The sequence below is a fragment of the Poecilia formosa genome, unplaced genomic scaffold (genome assembly GCF_000485575.1).
Source record: "Poecilia formosa unplaced genomic scaffold, Poecilia_formosa-5.1.2 Scaffold7, whole genome shotgun sequence".
In the NCBI taxonomy this organism is placed as follows: Eukaryota; Metazoa; Chordata; class Actinopteri; order Cyprinodontiformes; family Poeciliidae; genus Poecilia; species Poecilia formosa.
Window position 1 is genome coordinate 324,745 of NW_006799946.1, and position 24,801 is coordinate 349,545.

Consider the following 24,801-nt stretch of genomic DNA (forward strand, 5'->3'; position numbering starts at 1 on the left):
GTGAAAATGGGAAGACCACTGACTAGTCTAATCATGATTAAAAATTATTTAATAGCCTTTCAACACAGTTTGTGATTTGTGAAAATGCAATGTGAAAAAAGGACTGCATTCCCTTAAAGAAATAGCTGAATTGAACCTGTTCATCAATCAATGCTACTTATTATAGATATGTTCACTTCTTATTACTTTTCCATCAGCTTAATCCTGCATTTGGACTGAGGCGAATGATCAGGATCTCTGAAAGAGACGGACATCCCACTATTATTTTGCCTGACTCAGAAGTTGTGGTTACTTTTCATTACTTCAAGGGGGGTTAGGCGACTATCTGAAAGGATGGAGGGGGTGTTTCTCTCAACAAAAGTCATTCAAAGTAAATGTTTTCCATTCATGTTCCTCAAACTTCAGTTCAGAAAACATTACAACTTTAAGTATTGAAAATAATACAGATGATGACCGTTATGTATAAGATTTAAAGGTGTTTTTAATCAAATATAAGCCTCATCTCCCCCCTGTATGAGTGGTATCGTCCACGCAAGTCGTCACAAGCTCATTAGCGTGTAGTTCTGTGGGACAGTAGAGTAGTGGGGCAGTGTTGTAGTTAGTAGAGAGCAGCTGAAGTGAGCTGTTCTCTTTGCTTCCTACCTTGTTTCTACTTTTTGCGAAAAAAGAAACTCGCCATGGCTGCGAGAAACTAAACAGCTTCTCTGAATTGTTGGGAATCCGAGGAAGTCATCACAGTGATGCTTGTGAGTTGGAAATTTTGTTCAAATGTTAGCAACATTGCTCAGAAAACTTACTGTAACATCTATAGCTACACTACAAACAATGTTATAATTCGTTTTGAAGCTATGTTACTCATAAATTATTAGAATTGTCATTATTTTTTGCAAGTGGTAGCGTCTTCGGGGGAGTCTGAATAGAGTTTCTGTTAGCTTAGCTTAAGTTTTTCTCATGGGAACTGCTCTAGCTGTGTCCCTTTGTTTTGTCTGTTTTAGCACTCATAATTTTCCCTTTTAACTGTTTTTTCTTAAATAAAGTCAGCTCCTCTTTTACTGTACTCTATGAGACCTAAACAGTGAGAAATATGTTGAAGAAACTTCTCAAAAGTGTTTTAAAAATAATAACCATGCACATGATTAGTTAATACTTAATAAATGGTGTTAATTAAGTTTATTGCATCATGTGCTGATTATGAAGGACACGATCATTTCAGTATGGTTTCCACATTCAAACCAAGATGTTTGCTTGTTTTTTAAAAAAATGGTGTCAGTAAGTATTCATTGTAGCTGAATACTTACTGACACAACCTTATTTTATGGCTGTGCTATTTTTCCTTTTCACTTTTGGTTTCAGACTGTGGCACCGCAGTGGAATGTGGTTGTCTTATCATTTTGAAAGCCAGCCTGTCCCTCAGGTGTGAAGTCAGGGTTGGCTGACACACATCCTACAGATTCAGCAGTTTACCATCCCGGCACCATAAACAAAAACAGAGAAACGTGAACACTGAAGTGTCCCAGATGGCTGCAGTTGTCACTGTTAAGTTTTTGCAGTCAAATCGAGTGTTTCGCTGCCAAAGAATTTCATATTTTCTGCATGTAAAGCTAATTCTTTACAGTTACAAGGGCTTGGCTGCTTTTGTCATGTTCAAAATCATGTTCTCGCTGTGGTTTAGTTCAGTTCCTCTGCCAAACTCGTTTCCCTTTCATTAGAAATGGGGTTTTAATAGAGTGTGCCAGTCACTTGTGGACCGGCTCAGTTTTCAGGGGACTTTTTCTTGTGACAGCTAACCTTCCATCCAGCTGGAAGGTTAGCTGCAGGCTCGTGTGAAAAACTGTTGAACGTTTTAACTCGTCTCCATGAGAGGGTTGCCAATCGTCAGGACTCGCAGATGATTTACCTTTCCTTTTTAGCTACCACTGGAAATACTTAGTTGTAATCTTAAAACATATTTTAATTCACTTCTAACAACATTTAGATGTGGTCTTTGTTATCAAGCTAGATCAGGCCACATACTCTTTAATAGAGTATGTGGTTTTGAAGCCAGATTTGAAGATTATTCCCATCTAAGATGAGATATTTTTTTTTTTAAGTTCTTAGTTTTTATTTATCTGTTTAATTCTAAATAAAATGACCATTTGAGCTTGAAACATGACATTGTTTGATGTGTCGATCACAAATCAAAGCCTATATCCAGCCCATTTGTTGGTGCATCTGTAGTTTCAGCTCCTTTTAACGAGACGCCCCAAAGTTTGCTGAAGTCGCCAGAGTTCCCGGCACGGATCACAGCGTAATGCAGAGCTGCCCCCACCCCACTTGTTGCTGCACGTCCGCTGGTCAACTAGCTCAAAAGTAGGCTCCTAAACTAAACTACACTTTGAGTGGGACTGACTTCTGGCTGGTTATGCTAGCAGGTTCCCTGACTAATTAAGCAGCTAATATCTGGTTGCATAACCCCCTAGGGAGTAGGAGCACCACAACTGTGTCAAGATCAAAAGGATGATATTCTGCACATATACTACATTAAGTAATTATTTATCCCCAAGTCTATTAATCAAAATTACATTAACAAACACATGACGCAGAGAACATGATTGTAGACGTAATAAGCCTATCAGCCTATTGATTAACTATTCCTGCCGATTCCTATTTTGTACCATTAGTTGTTGTGTCCCCTTATCCACTGTGTAATTAAGAGACTTTGTTAGGTTTAGCATTCAAGCGGACAACTTTCTTCTCCAGCTTGGACAAGTTTGTCCAAAGCCTCGATTACTGAGCTCAACAAAGCTCTTGTTCTGGACAAATGTATACAGTGCAAGCGATTATGTATGAGATAATTAAGCGGCGAGCCAGCTTTAAGAACCTGGGCCTCCCTGGCTGCCATGCGTAGCCATGCTGAGCCTTTGTGTTTATGGTAAGTGGGCAGCTGCATGCCTGTGAGACCTTGGCTGTACCCCAGGGCCTCGACTGAGCCCGATAGCTGCCATTGAAGCCTCCCGGCCATGCTCATTTCTGACTATTCACTCACAGCTTTAAAAAATGTGGAGCAAGCCTCCCGTATGACTTGGTTTAATTTCTGTGAACGTGTTGGGCAGCTGTGTGCTTGCCAGCACCCTACAATGTGTTTCATAAAGTTCCTTTCATTCAGTCAGCCTCGACAGTACTAAGTACCACCTGCTGCTCACTGGGAGCTAAATAATGACCCCAACAAAGGAAGTTTCAGGTTTCGAAAACCTGGAGTTTTCTCTGTGATGTGCAATCTGCTGCTGCAGCGTCAAAAAAAAACAAAAAAAAAAAAAACAGAAATAGATGGCTAGATTTCACATTTATTTCATATCAGAGTTTCAGTTTCTACACAGATACACAAATATGACACATTTTGTTTGCTTCTGTTTAATTACTTGCAGTTAATATAAAACCCCCAGTTCAGTTTCTGAGACAAATACAATATTACAAAAACACCAAAATAAAGGTTTTTAGATTATTTTTGTTTTGACCTACATAACCATGAAGAAAGATTGCTGACTTGGCAGTTGTCCAGCAGACAGTCACTGAGACAATCCACAAGTAGGGTAATCCCAAAAAGGTATTGTATTGCTGTACAAGTCGGCTATTCAGAGTGCCGTATCCTAACATAATAATGGAAAATTATGTGGAAGAAAAAAATGTGGCGCAAAAAGTTGAATAGAATCCAACTTGCTTTAACATACAACTAACCAAAAGATTAGCATAGAAATGTGGGCCTACTGGAAGGTACATACAATACAGAACATTCATTCAGCATGTGACATATTTTGTATGACTGCATTTAGAATTGTTGGTAAAACCCACATTGCTTTAATAGCTTCTGTTGGTAATCTATCTTGAATTTCCCATTGTCCTCTTGACAGTTTTAGAGCACAAGCAAGAGGTCAAGTCTCTCCAAATTACCACTCAATGTGTAGTAACTTCACACTGAATATCAAGCACCTTAAATGTTGTGCAAATTTGTTTTTCTTCCACTCAACTTTCCCTCAAAAACATCCTGCCTGTGGAGGAAGTCAGTGTTTGTCTGCTGGGCAACTAGCAAGTCAGCAGTCTGTTTATGTCATAGGACATAACATGCTCATGACATAACATTTCTGTGTCAAACATTCTTTTTCTTGGTCTTATGAAATATTACAAGTTTTAGAGAAGCTCAATTCAGTGCTGGATTTTTATCAGCTGCAAGCTGTAGTCTTCAGAATTAATAGTTATTTGTTTTATTTTTGTTTCGAATGAGAGAAAAAAAAAAAAACAAGATTTTTGTCATACATTGGGATGAATCTGAATTCTCAAAAGGCGGGCGTAGATTTGGAACCTGCTACTCTTCAGGGGTTTAGCTATTTGCTTTGTTTCCTCAGGAATACTGCCTGCAGAAAATGTCCCATTTACCCTGATTTCCTCCTGCAGAGGTGCAGAGATGAGGAACAGTACAAATCCCCCAGTTAGCCTTCCAAGGCCGGCCATCTCAGGCGCTCTGCTGATTCTCCTTTTGTTGAGACATCCACAGTTGTCTTTCCATTGATTGGTATTTCTTTAGGAATATCAAAACCTCTTCTCCATTAAACTTTTGCATGGAATTTTGTACTTTTTTTAAATTTAGCATCAGCATCTTCTTTGACTAAAGTCCGAGAGGTTAGAGTCTTTGTCAAATGGCGTTTTGACTAAAGTCCAAAGGGTTGGAGTCCCAGTTGACGGCATCTCAACTAAAGTCCTACAGCTTTTTATTTCTCTTTCTCACTGTTTACGTTTAAACGATGTTTTTTTAAATCTCTCTCTTTCTCACTGTTTATTACATGCTGTTTTTATTTTAATTATGTAACGCACTTTGAAATGCCTTGCTGCTGAAATGTGCTATACAAATAAAATTTGATTGATTGATTGATTGATTCTTAGAAAAAAATAAAAATAAATCAAAGATTACATTTCTAAGTGGCAATCCTTCAGAGTAATAAATCTGAATAAGCCAACGCCATATCAAACACTTTTGTTTCTACCAGCTGTCCAAGTGCTATAAAACAGATTAGTATTAGCTCTAATTGTCAGACACAAAGCTGACAAATCCTTATGTAATGGTGGCCTAACCCACGGGATTACAGTCTAGGCAATGTATGGAAAAGCTACTCAAACAGAGCAGACGCTGCTGTTGGGGTCTTTGTTGGGATTGCTTTGTGTGGTCTTTATGAAATTTGGATAAATCAAGAGCAAATAAACAAATGCTGTCTCAAGAAAAAGAGATCCAATTCATATCCATTTATATTTTAAAAAGTATTATCTCACTTTAAATCTTAGAATGCAATTCAGTCACATAGTGGGATTGAGATCCTAATTAAAACGCAATACAATGCAGTTGAAGAACATTTGACAAAAAGCCCACTTGCGTTGAGTTGACCCAGTAAGCTCTGTGGTTTCCTCGCGTCGTATCTCACTTTTGCAGCACGATTGCTTGATGTCGCTGACAAACCAAAGCGACCATGGTTGAAAAGTTTTTGGTAACCACAAAGGAAGAAGGGCAGCATCTGCTCATCCAAGACAGCATCGTCATTGCCTTTCAGGACAGACGCCAGACAGCATTGCAGAGAGATGTGTTGGAAGTCAGTTTGTCAGTCTGCCTTTGATGGGAAGTGAAATGCTCTGTTGCATTGTGCTCAGCGATTAGACTTTCTCTGTTGTCATGGTGGCTAAAGATAAAACAGTTATCAGATGCCAGAAGCGTAGAGACTCCCACCAATTCCAGAGAAATGGCGATGTCGCTAACAGAGGTGCTTTCAGATTTTACATCAGAATTGGAGAAGGACAGATATTTTTGTTGCTGAATTTGGCAGTTTGTAAGATGCAGCTCTGGGCACGGTAACGGATGAAGGAGTGCCAAGCAGGGGCTGGTAGGAGATTCTCATGGTAAGTTTCAAGAAACGAGAAAATTTGAAATTAGGCTTTTAAAAAATACCCTTGTTTCCTAACATTCATCAGAGTATTTATTTATTTTTATGCAAAAGACTTGAGCAAAAACAAGTTATTTTTCAATTGATTATTGCACAGAACATGTGAATTAGCTGGGCTGTCTGCTCAGGTAGCCAGTCTACACTTGCTATTAGTGTACAGCAGCATTTGGCGGAGGGGCAGCGCTTAGTAACTCTACCCTCGAGTGATCCCAGCACTTTCTATGGGATCCCATTAATCATTTTTGCATCTCAAATGTAAATCATACGACTGGCGTAATGGAAAACTTTTAGTCGTAAAACTTACTGATTTCAAAGAAGCCAGCTGCAAATATATTTATCCTTTTGGGAAAATTAAAAAAAGGAATCAATCACATTTGGCAAACCAGATGTTATATGAAACCAGAAATCTATATTACCGGTAAAGCGTGATCTGTGGATCTCAAGTTATCATGTCATGGGACTCTGATATTGGCCTATGCCTGATCTTAGGTTTGCTTTCCAGGTTTTGTCTGTCCAAGAAAAAGTAGTTTCACTCCCTTCCTTTTTATTATTATTTTTTTTTTATCCTAGCATTTTGCATCCTGTGTTTTTACTCAAAATCCAAGACAAGCTTGAGTGGTTTTCCAGGGCTGCAGGGCTAGGTTAGGCTTTTATAATTGTGTGTTCCACTTATGTCATGCAGCAGAGGAATGTTTATAATTATGTTATAAACCTCACCCACTTGAAGTACTCAGTTCAGATTTATAGGGATAGGGGAAGGGAAAAGGGAGAGAAAGATGATTTAATTGTTGCAATTTTCTCTAGCTGAACATATTGGCGGTGTTTACGATGGGAGCATGAAGAATGTCGGATAACCCCGGGAGTCGTCGGTGGGGAGGACTTCGTGTTGGTCGCTGTGTGTCTGTCTCTGGGTCATTTAGATGCGTAAACAACTGCTTCCCCTTCCGTAGTGTCAGTCGCAGCCATCTCGCAGATCTCTGTAGTCGATGGCCACGCCACACACGCTATCCATCCCAAAGCTCCGTTCCTCTCTGTCACCAGTTAAGCCCAAAGAGCTCAGTGAGTGTTGTGTCTTTTCCTCAGAACCCCTCTCTTGTTCTGTCGTCTCGAGGTGATAAGTGTTAGTGATGGAAGTCATTCGCTGAATTCAAACAGCACCTTTGGCGTGCTCCTGCATGGTCTTGTGACGCTATTGCACTCCACTCCAGCCCCCAGAGCAGCCAGACCTCTTTGCTCGCGCCTCTTCTGTTTTTGTTTGTGTGCTGGTTTCCTGTAGTGACCTTCAGGGCGTCATACGACCATCTCGTGTCCTCTTTGTTCCACGACTGCTCTACCTGACATGGCCTTGCATCCAACTGATTGCTGTGGTAGCGAGATCCTCTGACCATTATATAGATTTACATCTGACAGGGGGGAGGGAGGCAATCAGCAGTTTTAGTGTAATCATGGAGCAGCGTTAATACAAGGAGGCCTGTTTTGATAACCGCAAGGTCAGCTATTCCTGGCCGGCCCCCGAGGAGTCAATTACACAACTCCTCTGTGGGTTCCAGAGTGGGACACTTTTAAGGAAACTCGCACGAATCTAAAAAGGTGGAGTTCCACTTAATGTGGCTTTCTTGAGGAGGCCGTGCGGAAGTGAAAACACATGATGGCGGAGGAGACAAATAAAGTGTGTTCTGGGAGTGCAGCCTCAGAAAAAAACTTGAATTCCCATTACCTTCCACATATGTAGATGTTGAACAGGATGCACGTGTTGGAACTGCAGAAACGGAATCCGTGTGTGTGCGCGTGTGTGTGTGTGTGTGAAAGAGAGAAATGGAGCTTGGGTGATTCAGTATTAAAAATTTAACTGTGCATGGAAGGCCACTCTTTAAGGTTAAATGTCTGTGGGGGGCTTTGGGTTTCAGGTTAGTTTGGTGTTTAGTGTAGAGGCTGTAGTAGAAACTCTGCAATAGTTTGATAATATTCCAGATTTACAGAGTTTTTTATTTGAGTTATTTTTTTAAAATCCACCCATGTGTCCATCCATCTTCCTGTTATTCCAGTCGGCACTGGACACCAAAGCGATTCTCAGGGAATTCCTTTTAGGGATCTTAAGGGCTTCTTTTCCATTTGATGATGCATTTCAGAGCCTCCAGGTCGGGGATCCCTTCCTCTCCGTTCGCAGCTTCTATACGGCCGACAGAATGTTAAAAATGCTCCCAATTCTAATCCCGCTCTCATCTCCCTGTGCCCTCTCAGGTGTGGGCCGAGAAGTGAAACGCATTCCAGCCGACTAATAGCACAAAGCCCGAAGAGATGGCCCTCAGCATGAACTGCCATTACTGGACCGGCTGTGGACAGGGATGCGTGTTGTGATGGTGATCATTTACAAGAAAACAGTGGAAAAAAAGGGCGGCGACGATGTAACAGCAACACGTACGGACTTGGGCACGGTGAGAGGATATTTTGAGATTACGTAAGCAGTTCCTTGTGTGTGGAATGTGTCATTTGGTGTCTAAGTGACATGTGCTCTTCAAAGGAGAGCACAACCTGCTACTCTGAATTAAAACCACCTATTTCTCTTAAAAACAAAGCTGAAACCCAACTCTCTCAGGCAGAATATTTAACGGCTGCCCGAGTGACTCACAGGACATGACATCAGAGAAACAACGCGAATGCTTTTTACGATTATAAATGCAGGACATTTATGCTGCAATTACAGATGATTGCATCATAAAAGCTGGTAGCATTAACCAGGATTTCTCTTGGAATGACAGTGTAGTATTCTTTACACAAGGCTGACCAACTCTGACTAATTTTTGGTTCTGCATCCCTGCAACTTGAAGCTCTGCCAGCAGAGAAGAAAATTCCCCCACTTATGTGGACTGAGATTGCCCTCAGTCTCATGAAGTGAAGTCATCTGCGGCCGAACTTTTGTTCACCACTTTCTTCAGTTTTATTGAAATTATTAACTGCTACCTCTGCAATCCCACATTCCTTTTATTTTTGTGGTGTTTAAATGGCTGACAGAGAATCTTGTTCTGATTTCTAACACTTCCAGGCGCCGACCATGAGCCAGGGAGCAGCACTTTTTTCTTGTGGACTCATGGGTAAGCTTTCCTTATCTCACTTGCTCGATATGCAGATGTGCTCGTAACTTTTACACGCTTTGGTAACGTGTGTTATAAGTTACTAGCTTCTGAGGATTTTGTCTGAGCTGCTTTTTTGGAGAGTGGAATAATTATGCAACAAACAACATCATTAATGTCTAAAAAAACGTTTAAATTAGTTATACAAAAAAAAATGGATAGATGCTCAAATATATACATAAACAACCACTAATATTTGTTTAGCATCTAGCTTTATTTTTTTTAAGTCATCAACAAGTTTCTGATGTACTCCTGATTGGATTATGTGACTATAAATTGTGGACTTCATTCAAATTAAAGTTTGTTGGCACAGTTCTAACTTTTAAGTTAACTTTCTACATATTTTTATCTGGTTAAGGTTGTAGAAGCTAAACATTAGCCAGCTTTATCCATCCTCTAACCGGTTTGCTCGTTTGCCATCACTGTGCTGTTTTACTGCAAGTTCAATCATCTAGCTGCTGATTTAAGTTGAGGTTAAAGCATTCATTCTAAATTATTTCCACCCCACAGCATTATTCTGCCACCACCATGTTTAATAATCCTAACTAAAAGGCCAGAATGTCCAGATCAAGCCTGTAGTTGATTCAATATGCTTTATTCATTTTCCTAAGCTGAACTTTGCTTATTCGAGGCTCAAAGTGGTTTAAATGCTGCTCTGCAGCTTGGAAGTGTCCGATGAGTTTAAGATACGGAAGTTGACTCTGCTGCTTTTGGTTTAAGGCCGTGTGGATTCATGTGAAACGTGCCTTACAGGTGGTTTTCACGTACAAGAATGTGTTCAAGTGAGGTCATGTTAGTAAGTTTATCTTTGCGGAAATCTCCTCACACCCAAACACGGTAAACCTGATTTTTCCCACTTTCTTGATGAGACGAAAATGTCTGATGTTCTTGGAGTAACTATGGTCCGAGGTGATGATAGTACTTCCCACAAGCCTTGTTTTTGTTTCTGGCTTTGATTATCAGCGACGTTTATCTCGAGATAGAGAGAGAGAGAGGAACAAACGTCCTGCGTGCTATGAATGGATAGTTGCTGTCGTGTTTAGCTGCTCACTCGCCACAGTCATGTTGGTTACCTTTATTCAAAAGAAAAGACAAGAATCAGTTGGGAGGTGACTTAGTTTCCTGTGCTCCTGTTAGCAACAACTCGGGTCATCAGAATGTTTGCGATGTATATATATATATTTACTCCGACTCCAGCGCATTGAGCCAGCTGGACGTTGAGCTTCCTTCCTTTTTCCAGTCGGCACGGCGACTAGAGCACTGCCTGAGGGACAGGGCAGGGTGTGTTTGTGGTGAATACAACGCAAAGCAGCCAGTGCTATGAATACGGAAACAATCCCGAAGCAGAAGTTTGACGTCACTTATGTCTGCACAACCCTGGCATATATAGTAACAAAAGAGCAGCAGTTTGGTCTGTCAGGATAATAATGTACTTTCTTTCTAGTGGAAAATTGTCTCTATGGAGTAAGAAATTCAGCCGTCAAACCACAATGCTTCTATCACTATTGAACAAAACAATCAATACAGACCGAGCGTGGGCTTTTTCATCAATAGTAATACAACCGTCACGGCTTGGGGGCTGAATTTTACTGTATATTGTCAATTTTCCACTACGATTTCAAGCAAGTTAACAAAGCCTCTGCAACAAACCACGTGAGGCTCTTCTGTGAGCAACGGCAAACAAAAGCAAACAACAAAAGCTACTTAGATTTATAGTATTTTAAACCTTACAGTCAGCAGGGATGTCAAACTCATTTTCATTTGAGTGTTTTTTTTTCTGTTTTACCCCCGATACCAGTAAGTGGCCCATTCTTATCGGAGATACTATTAACAAGCTTGCTCTGAACATCTGCTGTCTTGTGTTGAGCATTTTGAAAAGGCCGCTGCTGCTGTTTGTTACAGAGACGAGCCGATGGTGTGAGGTGGGGACCAGCTGCGCCTTGCAGCAGCGGCCGGTCGGAACCAGCCTGGAGAGCCTTTGGGACGTCCTGCCCGACGTGCACAGGACTTCTGCCCACTGGGGCTGGGACGTGGGCTCCACCTCCAGCACCATCTCCAGCCTGCTGCAGGACCTGAGCCTGACCGAGGCCTCGCACTCCACCGCGCCCCCCAGCAAGCGCCAGTGCCGGTCCCTGTCCTGCTCTGACGAGCTGAGCAGCTGCCGCTCCACCTGGCGCCCTCAGGGCTCCCGCGTGTGGACTTCGGTGGAGAAGAGGAGGTGCCACAGCGGGGGCAGCGTTCAGCGCGGCGGCGGCCTCGGGAACTCGCAGCTCTGCTTCCCGGCCATGCAGCGCAGCTCCAGCTTCAGCCTGCCTGCCCGCTCCAACGGCCAGGAGCAGCCCTGCTTCCCCCAGCTGTCGTCAAGGCCTTCCGCCTTCTCTGGCCCAACTCCCAACTCCTCCGATCCGTCTGCCCAGGCCCTCTACCTCTCCCATGAACAAATCTGTCTCCCTGAGGCGGAGGAATCCTCACCGGCGAGCTCGCCAGACTCCACTCCAGAACTCGAGCGCCGCAGTGGGGAAGGTGGCCTTGCCCGGAGTCGCTCCCAGCCGTGTGTCTTAAACGACAAAAAGATCGGTGTGAAACGCAGGCGGCCGGCGGACTCTCAGAAACAGAGGCCTTCCCTGGATCTGGCAAAGATGACTCAGGTTAGTGTTTGGAGAACAGATCATAAAGTAGGAAAATATGCGGAAGAATTTCCTGTTTTCAGTCAGTTCGTCGTTATTTATAGCGGACAACATAAAATGCTGCGTATCAGATAAGAGACAAAGGAAAACAAAGACCAAAAGGAAAAAAAGTGATGCTGGTTTGGAGACTGAGAAAAAAGTTTAAATGGAAAGGAGGAAACGGTGAAGTTAGATGAAAAAAAAAACTGATTCTAAAAACAAATTGAACATATTAAATGGCACACAGATGGATTTCTGAACACGTAGGTTTTATTTATTGGTTTATAAAGGGGGCTGAACAGTTCAAATTATATAATTTATTTCCTGTAAATAAAAATAATAATAATAATAATAATTGTACTTCTTAGTCTTTATAACATCTACCAGATGTAAATTCTACAGACATCTATTGGACAAATTCTACATTTTGTGATCCAAACATGATCATGACTTGTGAGATTTAGTCCATGTCCTCCAGCCTCTGTTACGTTTACGTGTTACACTCACAATTTTTTTTTTTTTTTTTTTTTTTGCTTGTCATGCCATGAAAACAAACACTTTTGGTAAAGGTCGCGGCAGTCTCCCTCGACACACCTCGCAAGTGTCTGTCTGCCTGCATTGTCGTTGAAAGCAGTCATTCATTCATGCAGGCCTGTTGAGATTCACATTCCATTATGTGGGTGTGTATTTGCATTCGCATTCAAGGAGGATTCTGTTGTATTTATTGCCTGGGAGAAGACAGCCGGGTCAAAGCAGACTTCTAGAAAACGGGTTCGCAATCCAGCACACCTCTCTGTTTTAGTTTGCTCGTCCATGGAGGCGTTATGTCTTCCTGCCCTCACACGGAGTAAAGTTTCACGTATTTTCATAAACACAAAGCAGGCCTTGGCCTTTCGGAGACAGTCATTTGGAGTTCAGCGGTGTCACTGTTGTGACACAGCAAGTAGACGCCACAGGAGCTTCAAACAGAGGCGAGGTCAGTGCAGAGAAAAACAACCAGAGGCAAGACAACCAAAAGTGTTTTCACACCATTCTCAGCTGCAGATCTTCTCTATTGTTGTTCTCTGATTCTGTGTGGAAGGACGACATCAGTCAACGCAGGGAGGGGCAAAAAAAAAAAAGTGAAAGCTGTTACTATTTTGGAAAAAGTTCTGCAGAAATCTAAAGAGTTTCTCTTTTCAAATTAAGAAACTCTGAGACATGTTTAGTGGTGATAAGACTCTGAGGTTACTCCCCCCACCCAGCTGTAGGACTTTTACCCCCATCTACCTTATCAGGACTCAAAGTCACCTCACTATTCAACGATTGCTCGCAGCGTTGCTGAATGTGTGTCTCCAGAGCGTACCGTCATCCAGACATGTCGGCGGTGTAGCTTTCCCGAGGAGAAACCAATCGCCTGCTGCGGAGCTCGGCCTCGCTTTACAAATATCAGGAAGTGGAGCGGTGGTGGCTGAAGGTTATAGATTATCGAAAAGATAAGACGGATTTCTGTTAATTCAGCTTATCTATGGGGCGCTATAAAAGTATCCATGCCCCTTGGCGTTTTCTACGTTTTGTCAAGTTACAATCACATTTTACAATGTATTTCATGGGGACTTTTATGGGATAGAAAGGTACAAGGTAGTGCATAAAAGTGGAGTGGAAGAAAATGATTGTTTTTTTGTTGTTGGCCATTGTATTAATAAGCAGAGTCCAGCTGTGTAATTTGATCTCAGTGTTAATCCAGGTATTCTGTGAAAAGCCTCAGAGAACGTTAGTTAACAAGCAGCATAATGAAGACCGAGGAACACAGCAGGGCAGGGATGAAAGGTGTGGAGGACTTTAGAGCAGTAATCCCAAAGCAAAGCAGTGGTAGTAAAGCTGGTAGAACAAACAGGAAAATAAGAGCAGCTGAAACCAGAATATTACATACACTACATAAAAAAACAGCCCTTCTGTCCTATAAAACAAGATAGCAGTGTTTAAGGTGTGGCCTTAACACAAATCTACAGGTGTTTACTTCAGTTATCTCAAATGTATCAGTTAACCTATCAGAAGCTTCCAAACCCATGACATCACGTGGGCTTTTTCTCTCACTGTTTTAAAGGGATAGTAATCACTCCGTATGAAAACTCCTGATTTCGAAGATATTAATGAATAAACCTCTTAGATTCTTCCTCTGGTCATTGTGGCATTTAGCAAATAGAAATAATTTTAGTAATTCCAGCTGACCTAAAAGATGAGACGTTTGGTCTGGCTTAACTTCAGACTGAGAGACAAAAGGTTCATGTGTCTAAATACAAATGCTTACTATTTGCAAAAGAAAACTGGAAACCATGTATCATTTTTCTTCAACTTCAAAACTGTGCACTACTTTGTTTCGATCTGTCACAAAAAAAGTCAATAAAATACATTGAAGCCTAGTGGTTATAGTTTGATGAAAGGGGAATGAACTTTTGCAAGGAACTGTATTGATCTCGTTTTTCTGGATGTTGTGGAGTTGAGGTCTGCATCTGTAGCTTTGATGACTTTTTCGTTTTGCTCAGACCCATGTTGTTGTTGGGTCCCTTCCACTGGTTCGTCCCATCGTGTTTTGATCCAGAGGTCTGACTCTGGAGTCTGAAATGCTAATCCAACAATGCAATAATCGGCATGGCAGACGAATGTCCCTGCTTTCCCAGAGCCAAGAAAAACATCAGTATTCCTCTTTGATCTCCAGAGGAATACTGGATCGTCCCTGTCTAGAAGGTCATGGCTGACAGCTTCAGCTTTAGCTACCCCGGTCCTCGTTTTTCACATTTTCTGCTGTTAAATGATGATAAATCACTTTTAATATATCTGAACTAAATTCACTTTGGTATTTCTTTTTTTTTTGTTAGATAATGACCTAAGAACTCTAGGTCATTACTTGGAGTTCGGAAATGAAAAGCAAACTCTTTATTTTGGGTCTGAGTAGATTAAACTCGTTAAACTCACCAGCAGTTCCTTTCAGCAGAGAGTTATCTGATCATAACAGCTCGAGTTTTACTCCTCAGTTCTCAATGTGGCTTACACTGAATGCTACATCTGTGCCTCATCTGAGATGTGCAGATTTATGGATGTTGCAGCAAACGCCATTTCCACCGCTTGCAGCTGTTCGCCCTGCACTCGTTTGTGAGGGGAATGGCTTTTTAAAAGACGGGCGGTGCATTTTAATTGTCTACAGAAACATGTAATGGCCAACTACTGATGGTGTTTATGAGTTCACACAGAGCACACATCAAGTTTTGTCAATCTAAACGTATTCATCTGAATCTTGAAATCGTAGGTTTTTCCACCCCAATCAACTAAAGCTCATCTGCATCCACACACCTCTTAAACTTAACAGTCCTATTCCTTCTAAAGGTTACATAAGCGCGCAAATGACGGGTCGGGGGATGGGGGGATTCACAGAGGCCCCATTCTCTCTTGTCCCCCTGGCCCGACACCGGCGAGGCATGAGGCAGCTGTCCGGCCTTCTCCATATTAGCCATACAGATTGGATAAGCCTCTGTCATAAAGGCTTCTCATTCCGGCACGCACAGCTGTCGCAGGGCATGCCCGCAGCACCACTGGCACATGTGTATTCGCCTGACGAAGCTTGTAGGTTTCCCCAGATCTAAGTGCGCATTGTGCAGGGCCATCGAGAGGCCAGAGGAGTCAAAAGGCAGACCCGAGTGATGTACGGCCGCTTGCTGCGTGGGTACTCGAAACACAGATCACAGCTTTGTAGCCTCGACCAGTGTGAAATGTGAGCTGAATTAATGCCCCAAGTTTTCTGTTGTTTTTTTTTTTATATTATATTACATTATATTATTCCTGCATTTTTAAAAGTAGCTCTGTTGTGGTTCCATACTTTCATCACATAATCTCAGAAGTAATGAGAAGCAATGGTGCAGATTAATTTCATCTTTTAAATAGAGATGTGACTAAATGTTAGTAAATGAAAAGAATACTTTGGTTCCTTGGTTTCGATTTAAAATTTTCTACCACATTTTTCATTCCACTCAACTCTCCTTTAATATTATTGGGTGATGCACTTTGTGACCAGCCAGTTTCTTTAGGGAGGAATTACTGACTGTCTGCTGGAAAACTGTCAACTNTCATGTTTTTGATCTGAGTTTGTTTTACAGCATGAAATGTCTGAATGAGTGCTCATCCAAGACTGGTGATTCCATACTTTTTGCCAGGGGTTGTAACCCACTCCCAGTGACTGCCGAGGCCATGACATCAGATATCTCTAAAAAACATTGTTTTTTTTATCTCAACAGTTATCCATATAAATTAAATTTAATAAGATTCATCGTTGTGCGCGTAATGGACCTTTGAGTTTCACTTCTTGATCTGAATTACTAAAATAAATGAACATTTCAAAGATATTCTAGGTCATTTAGATGCGGCTGTAAAGTATAAATATCTTTTTAAGAAGTGGCTTACAAACTGCCTTCAGCACTGCTGATTCACCTTTATGTAATCTTGATGCTGTTAATATAATCTTTATTAGTCATTTCTTTTTCACATCAAAATTTCGGGCCGACCTTTCACAGTCATTTACTGTTACTAATTTGTTCCGATTAAGAAATTATGATATTTACAAGGTTTTGATTTCTGTTTTTTTTTTTTTTTTTTCCCTGTTTTTCTACAGAAACTTCGGAATTTCCACAGCCTCAGCTGCCCTGGGATCACAAGCGACGACCCGTTAAAGTCCGGCCCGGCGGCCCGCTCTCTCAGGCCCAACGCCGACGACCTGTCCGACAACGAGGACGCCTCGGAGCTCAACGGCAACGAGTCGTCCGACGCCGACCCCAGGGGCCGCGGCGACAACACGGTGGCGGGAAGAACCGGAGGGAAGGACGGCGAGACCCTGTGGGTGGGGCTGTGCAGCATGACGAGGGACATGTACCAGCTGGGAGGAGAGCTCGACATCGAGCAGATTGAGAGGAACTGAGCTGAGTTGCTTTTTCCTCCTCCGGCGGGGAAGCTAATCACGGGACTGGAAGTTTATCACCAGGTGGTACAATAAACAGTGCTGATAGTCTTAAGGGCAAAGCAAGAGGGGAGCTCATGCAGAGAGCATTCCAGGGCTTCTTCTTCTTTTTTGTTTTTTTCTTCTTAAGGAGAAACTGAACAGGAGTTTTGTGCTTTAAATGTCCATGTTTGGGGACTTTGTGTTGTTAGAGGCGACTCCCCTCCCCATCCCCACTGTGCGGTGTCTCAGGATAAAACGGAAGTCAGGGAAGAAGGATCTGAGTTGAAATAAGAAAAAAATAATAAATAAAATAGATACTCTGACATCACTCTAACCCTGAATAGCCTACTTGTGCTTTGTTTGGAGAGAATTCACAGCAGGTTTGTATAAATTCTCTGCACTAGAAAGAGTGTCTTTACTTTTCCTCTGACGTTCCTCACTAGCACATAGGTACATGATGGAGACGAATGAACACCACTTATCAAGCTACTGTTGAAACTCTGTTCACTCTTTACTGAGCAGCAAGCAGCACAAAACACCTATAAAGTATCCGGATGCTTCACGTTTTACTGAGTAACTTCAGGCTTAACTCTGAGATCTGAGCTCCTGAATGTCTGGAAGACGCTTTGAGATGCTAACTGTGTTAATGTTCTTTCTTTCTTATGATTTGTAACTACAAAGTTATGTAAAACACGAACATAATTTCTAAAAAAAAATAAATAAATAAAAAATAAACACAGGTTTAAAAGTGTAAATTGTAGTCACTTTACTTGACTTGATGTTTACAATCTCTGTTTTGTACGCTTTGCTGGTTTGTGTCTTGTGTTGTTTTTTTGCTCAGGTGCTGTGCCAAAAATATTTATTACATTGCTTGAAGTTTTTCACGTTTTCTCACGATACAACCGCTTTATTTGGGTTTGGTTTGACAAATACAGCAGAGAAATGCAAAGTCGTGCAGATTTAACATATGAAAAGCTAGAAATATTGAACTGTATTCAGACCACAAGTCTTTGCATGGTTTGCCCATGCGAAGTTTTTACTCATTTTTGCAAACTTTCTCAAAGTAAGCTGGATCATTAGTCTTCACCTGATTTGATATGGACTCATTGGATATAAGTCTGGACTTTGACTGGGACATTTTTACTCATGAATTCAATTCGTTTTAGTTCTGGCTGTAGATTTAGGGTTGGTGTCCTACTTTAGAGTTCAAGTCCAACTGGTTTTCGTCTTCCTATCAACTCCGGCCAGCTTCGCTGTTCCTGCTGAAGAAATGCATCTCCACAGCACGATGCTGCCATCACCATACTTTTACAATGGGGATTGTGTGTTCAAGGTTATGTGCACTGTCGTGTTTCCTTCACATATTTGTGTTTTGCACGTAAGCTTTAAAAATTAAAAATACATATATATTAATAACAAAACAAGTACGAGCAATTGCATAAAATGGGGGTCGAACACAAATAGATGCCACGCTTCCTGGCTTTTATTTGTAAAGAATTGTTTCCATCAAACTTTACAATCATGGAGTACTTTGTGTTGATATATCATAAACTCCAAATATGGTCGCTTTTAAATTTACGGCTGTGATGTGACAATACGGAAAAAGTTCAAGGGTTATAAATATTTCTGCGCGGCACTGTATGCCATGTTCCCTTAGCCGGCCTACTTTTTTTTTTTACGAGATGGCATGAGATCTGACATTTTATGTGTTGGAGCAGTTTCACAATGAAAGCGGTTACACGTGAAATAGATCCAACAGTTTACTCGAGGACTTTGGTTTCACGCTGCTTTTTAGGCAGGCAATTAATTGTTTTAGATGTGGATGCACTGCGAGTTTATAGATTAGATTATTCTGCATAGATTTTCTTTTACAGCCTTTCTCCAATAAATTGTGCACATTCGAGTTTTGAAACATGGCTATTAGTAGGGCACGTCTATTTAGCAGCAAATGCCCTTGTTGGTTTACTCGTCAGTGCTGCAGTAACACAGACTGACCCAATTAAGTTGCATGAAAAAACAATTGCAGCAGTAAGCGTGGTGCGGCTGATGGGCCTGTGTTTGTGTGCTGAAGCGGGGAGGACGCTGAGGCAGGGGAGGGAAGTCCGCTTTTTTTTTTTTTCCCAACATACATATATATATATATATATATTTTTTTTTTTTTTGATGGCGGGTGGAGAGGTGAAGCTGAGCGACGGTTCACCCCAAAGGCCTCGCTCCCTCCCCGCTCTGGGAAACAAAAGGGGCTTTTTCTCTAAGGAGCGCGGTGACGTGGGAGGCGGCAGTGAATGTGGGCCATGTGTCAGGGCTGTTGCTGCTCCGTTTGTCTGCTTCCCCTCCCCGGCTCTGGTGCCTGTGTAGACCTCAAGAGTTTGTATTGTTCCCTTTTTTTTTTTTTTTTGGCTCTGTTGTGATTGCACACCCTTTTGTAGCGTGCTCACACTGAGAGTGATGCTGCTCCACATTCTTTGAAAGTGTAAGGTACCTTCTGAAGGAATGAAGTCACATCATTAAAAGGTCCGGCTGAGTAATTCGAAGATTGCTTGACATGCTATTCTCCTGGCTCAAATAGCACACAAAGCCCCATCTGTGGGGAATTTAAGTGGCCTCCAAGGCCACTGCGTGCTCCTGCAATGGATGATTATGTTGTCCTACGAGAATCTGTATGCTTGCACAGTAAGGTCACATTCACTCTTGTCAGCCGCCTGTGGTACGTGCAAGCCACTTACCGGCCCTGGAAATGAGTAAACATGGCCCTTGTTAAACGTGCTGAGCGGCAGACTGACACACTGAGGGCCCCTGGGCTTTAATCAGCGAAGTGACAGGAGTGAAAGGAGGCTGTGTTCTGGGAGAAGATAGGCATACAACAGGAGGAGTGGGCTATGTCAAGGTCCAGCGCTGCACGCTCTCACAACCCCCCCGGCCCCCTCCACACACACAAGCACTAACTCAGCAGAGTTTTGGTCACTTTTGAACTGTCATAAGGGCTTATACCCAGTCCTTTCTGCTCCAATCACTATGTTTGCTTTGTTTTTGTTTTTTTTTGTTTTTTTTGTTACACCTAACTGTTCAAAATCATCAAACAAATTTAATGTCAGATAAAGATAACCAGGGTAGACGCAAAATCCAGTTTTCAAATGATGAAAAAGCTGTCTAAACCAACCCGGCTCTGTGTGGAAAACGAAGTACCCTCAGAGTGGAGAACTATCAGAAGTTTTTTTTTGTTTTGTTTTGTTTTTTTGTGAGAATCAACAGCTTTATTCTATCACAGATTCTCAATCAGATTTAAGTTCAGGCTTTGACTCTGCCCACTACAAAACTGTAAGCCATTCACAGGTGAGTTTGTTTGTTTGCTCTGAATAATTTTTCTGCTGGATAATCAAAGAGAGCTTGCATTTCATGAACTGAATCTTTCCAGATTTTCTGGTACAGTCGTCCATATCCAGGAGAAGCAAAGCATCAGACCATCGCACTAACACAACCACGCTCGACTGTCGGTTTGTAATAAAACAAACACTGTTTGTTTTAATTCTGGTTTACAAGGGCAACCTTTCAAAAATGCTCCTTTTCTTTCTTGACCAGTGGTGTTCCATACAGTGTTGTTTAAGCAGTTTCTTCATTGCATTCGGAAATGTAACTGTTAAACTGTAAAGTGAGTGCTAGAACCTGTCAGTAATCAGACCTGGTTAGTTGAACTGAATCCAAAAAAAATGTTTATAATGTGTAGTAGCAGTTAACTTGGAAAAACAAGGATGTGCAGGTTGTTCTCTGGGTTATCTGTGTCTGATATTAAAATTAATTTGATGGTGTCAAACATTTACAGTAAATGTGACAAAAAAAAAAAAAAAGAAAAACAAAAAAAAATGCCAGGAGGACTACATCTTTTCACAAACACACTTCTTTAATTACTACTTTTAAGTTCAGGGATTCATTTAACTTTATAAAACTAAACTGTTTCCTGGAACCTCATTTGGGTCTTCATCTCATCAGACCTTTGACCCTTTTTCGTGCAGCTGGGGAGTTGAAGTCGTGCCAGAAACTTTTCTTTTTCTTCCTACGTTCTCCTGTGGGACGGGCACCAACTTTTATACGTTTCGTTTATTGGGTTGATTCAAGGCTAAGCTGTCGCAAAAAGGACAATTTAAGGCTATAAAAGCTCTCCCGATGTCAAGAAAGATCCCATTTCCAGGATGGTTGCAGGAGCCGTTATAGGAGCACTCAACAGGCCTCCTTTCACTCTGACAACAAAGCAACTGGAAATCCTCCGAAAAAAGGAGCCCAGAGAGAGGGAGAGAGAGACCTGGCTACAAAGCCGAGGTCAGCTGTAAGCTTTCAGATGTTTTGAATACCAAGACAATCGGTTTACATTGCATGGTGACATACGACCGCTGTTACACCCGGATTATGCATACGTACAAGGTCGAGAACGGCATCATGGGGACGTGCTTTGTGTCTAGAGCGCGAGGCCTCAGAGAGGCTTCAGTGGGCAGATGAGAAAGGGTCGTGTCCCTGGAGTGGGCGGGGGGGATTGTGACGACTGTGGGCCACATTAGAGGAATACAGACTCCTCTGTGTTTGAACTGGGATGCTTCTCAGATTGCTTGTAAAGGCCGTCATGGGGAAACTGGGATTGGACTGGGAGAGAGAAGGGGGGGAAAAAAATCAGGCTTTGGCTCAAACCGTAATTATTCAGACTTTTAAAAAACCTTACCACACCTCTTGGAACTGTTGGCACAGTTGCCCAGGAGGAGGAATGGAGAGTGATGAAATGTGGAGGAAAGCATGAAGCCTGGCACGCAAAAGGCAAATATTCCACACTCAGGAGGGAGGGGAAGGAGGAGGAGGTGTGACAAACAACGGGCCTCTATAAAAAAAAAAAATAAAAAAAAACAAGTTCAGGTTTTCCACGGATAACGGAGCGCTCAGTGCTGCAGGTGCTCTGCTCCGTCTGGTCACCTGACCCCACCATTTCCTGTTAAACAGGAAGAGGCAAATGAGAGGAGATGAAAGTTCAAGGTAGTACACAGCTGGAAGTTGTTTTAGGTGGGTGAGTGCAGGTGTGGCACAAGTGTGGCACAAGTGTGGCAGTGTGCTGCAGTTAAAGAGGAGGCCAACCCAAACAGATGACATACAGCCGAGTACGAACTTTGGCTCAGGCTGAGCATGCATGATGTGTGCTAAGTAGGACCCCAAGGGCGTCATTTCTGGGGGGGAAAAAAAAAAAAAAATCTGTTTTGCTTTCTAATTTTTCTAAAAAGTGCAACGAATATCTGCTACAGCCTTTTATTTTTTTTTAAAAAAAGAGCTTTCTTAAGTCGCATAGAATCGTTTTTGATTTTTCTTTTTTCTTTTTAAAGAACCTTAAATTCTTATGCATATGTGAAAGTTGTGCAAAAGATCGCTCCGGGGTAAATGCCAGAGGCTGGAAGAGGCAGAGCCATTTTCTGCATTCTCCATTTGTAGGCAGCGGCTCTCTCTGTGGAGTTTAAAAGCCGTAAAAAAAAAACAAAAAAAAAAACAGCTCTGCGACTCCTTATTGAAATTAGTTGAACGATCAAACAGGTCAGCTCGCAGCCAGGTTGCTAAAGTTGTTACAAAGACCTTTTCCTTTTGAGCTGCAAAGAAGCCACAGAAAAGGAGTAGAAGCCGCATGTGAAGGTCACAAGTACAAGTCAGTCAGTGAGGTCAAGTCATGAACCAAAACCCCAAGCAACGAGCAAATCTCACCATGCAGAAGAGTAAAGAGGTGACAAGCTGATGTGAACATTAGCTTGAAGAGCGGCCTGTTGCTTAATCGTTCGACAGCCTGTCAATAATGGGAGTGAGCTCACAACATGTCCAGACATGTCAGCTGAAACTGAGGTCATTGCTGTTATCTGGAGCGGCTCTGCAGCGACAGCGAAGGAATCAATGCGCTGGACTGCAGGAGGAACGTACCGCTGTTTACCCAACATGGCAACCGGAATTGGGTAAACTCGTACTAATTTGTGACTCGTGTAAAAAAAAAAAAAAAAAAAAAAGAATTTTTTTTTACCTTTGGCAATTTCTGAGAGGTGCAGTTAACAACCAGCCGCATCTCAGGGTCATGAGATGCGTTTGTGTCTGAGACGGAGTAATGCTGAACTTTCGAAGAGAACTTCTGTTTCAGACTCCGTTCGAAAAATTGGGAGAAAAAGAAAAAGAAAAAAAAGTAAACAGTGAAATGAATGTTTAGTTGCTTCACATACAAGGCCAACAAGCAGGGAAAGTATCACAGACAAAAACACTCATTCAAACAGAGCATAAGCTGTTAGAAAACAGAGCACCAGCAGTACCAGCTGCTAGCACTTTGGCGGGTGCATTAATATTTAATAAGCAATCTGAAGGAGCAGCGACACAACCAGCTCAGGCACGGTTTCATAACACTTTGCAGCATTTTTATTACCTCTAATTGTCCAATAACATTCAAGCATGTGTGTCAGCTAATGGCGAAATGAACCAGTCAGACCTCAATGAATCACTTGGCAGCGGATTTCTGTTCTCGCAGAATGTACACTGGGACCTTGGGGGCAGGCAATTGAGAATCATTTGTTTTATGCCCCACTTCAAAAAAAAAAAAAAAAAAAAAAAAAGGCCTCTGTGATCCAGCTGGCACGCACGGATTTTACACACTCATCATTTTATCAGCCCTCGCTGTACGGCGCAGTGCAGACAACATGTGACGTAACCATCAGAGGCCAGCAGGGGAGGAATTCAAGTCAAAACAATAAACATAAACAGTCTCCGGTCTTCTGCTGCCTCACGCGTTTACTACCAGGATTGCCCTGTAGTTTTCTGAACCCATCTTCCCATCAACTCTGTCGTCTAAAAAGGCTTGTGGCCAAATGCAGCGGGGGAATTCTTTTGGTTTTCTTTCAGCAATACAACTTCCCTAAAAACATGAGTTGAGTTTTGCAAAACTAATAGTTGTGCCATCATCAGTTTCTTCTCTTATTTGATTTCTTGGCTGCTTACAATTAAAGCTCTCCTTGCATGTTTAGCTTGATGGCCCGATCTTGTTAAGTTTGTAGTTGCGTCGTCCTCATTTTATGTGATTTAACACATAAAGTTAGCATTAGCCTTAGGCTTTTGTGACGATCAAACCTTGGGATATTGTTTTAGAATTGAATCCTACTTTAAACAACTCAACCATGTTATCTCTGACCTTCCTGTTGTGTTCTTTGGTCATCATGATGCTGTTTGTTCACTTATGGTTCAAACCTCTGAGGCCTTCTGGATTTTTACTGGGAATAATCACTAAAAAAAGTGACTTTGGTAAGCCCTAGATTTATTTTGAGGTGGAAAGGGAGATTGGAATAAAAATAAATGTTAGTTTACCAAAAAGTTGTTTTTAAACACATTTTTGTTGATTTATTATTACAAGGGTCAGCTAATATTACCATTTTTGAAATCACTGTCAATACATATAATTTATGTAGAGCTACAAAACTTTGCCCTTTGCAGAAATTTTATGAGCACCTAGAATGCAAACTGTATCAGTTTGACAGTTTAAAAAAAATGTAATTTAACATCCAATTTTAGGTTACAGAATAAAGGAAAGACTAATGTTTCAACAGGAAACGACTTCTTAAGTTTGTAGCCTAATGATCAAAGGAATGAGCTAAAACCCCCCCCCAGCAATTCTGTTTTCGTAAATCTTTGCACAGATAACTTGGAAAAAACAACAACAAACATAGCTGACCATGTCTAGACTTTTGTATTGATTTTATATTTAAGAATACCGCTCAGTTCTTCCGGACAAAGTTATGAAGAGCCACCGTAAAGGGCTTAGAGAGGTTGAGGAACCTCAGCTTGCTGACCCCTGGTTTAGGATATAAAATTCCAACACAACACATTGTACTTTGCGGTTATAAATGCAACATCACTGTGAATCATCATGTCTCTCTGAGATTAACTCACTTCCCATTTCGAGAGTTTTACTGCTGTGCAAACAAAAGGCTTCTCTGCTACGAATTAAGGTTCAAAGACTAAAGAAACGAAAGCCAAACTTTTCCCAGGTGCTTTGAAACCTTTGGGGTTTCCGTGACAATTACTCTGAAAAC

General features: G+C 41.8%; 1 protein-coding gene across 2 annotated transcripts; it reads left to right on the forward strand.

Annotated features, from left to right (window-relative positions):
- The first annotated feature begins 565 nt into the window (after positions 1–565).
- fam53b (family with sequence similarity 53 member B) lies at positions 566–17,478 on the forward strand. Of its 2 annotated transcripts, XM_007570165.2 has the most exons (5): positions 566–746; positions 8,202–8,395; positions 9,004–9,052; positions 10,994–11,739; positions 16,400–17,478. In XM_007570165.2, exons 2-5 carry the CDS (start codon positions 8,306–8,308, stop codon positions 16,700–16,702), a joined length of 1,188 nt encoding a protein of 395 aa, XP_007570227.1. In that variant the 5' UTR covers positions 566–746; positions 8,202–8,305; the 3' UTR covers positions 16,703–17,478. The 2 variants fall into 2 exon arrangements, with proteins under 2 accessions (XP_007570227.1, XP_016536246.1); XM_016680760.1 differs by lacking the exon at positions 566–746 and having other exon boundaries at positions 8,331–8,418.
- The last annotated feature ends 7,323 nt before the right edge of the window (positions 17,479–24,801 follow it).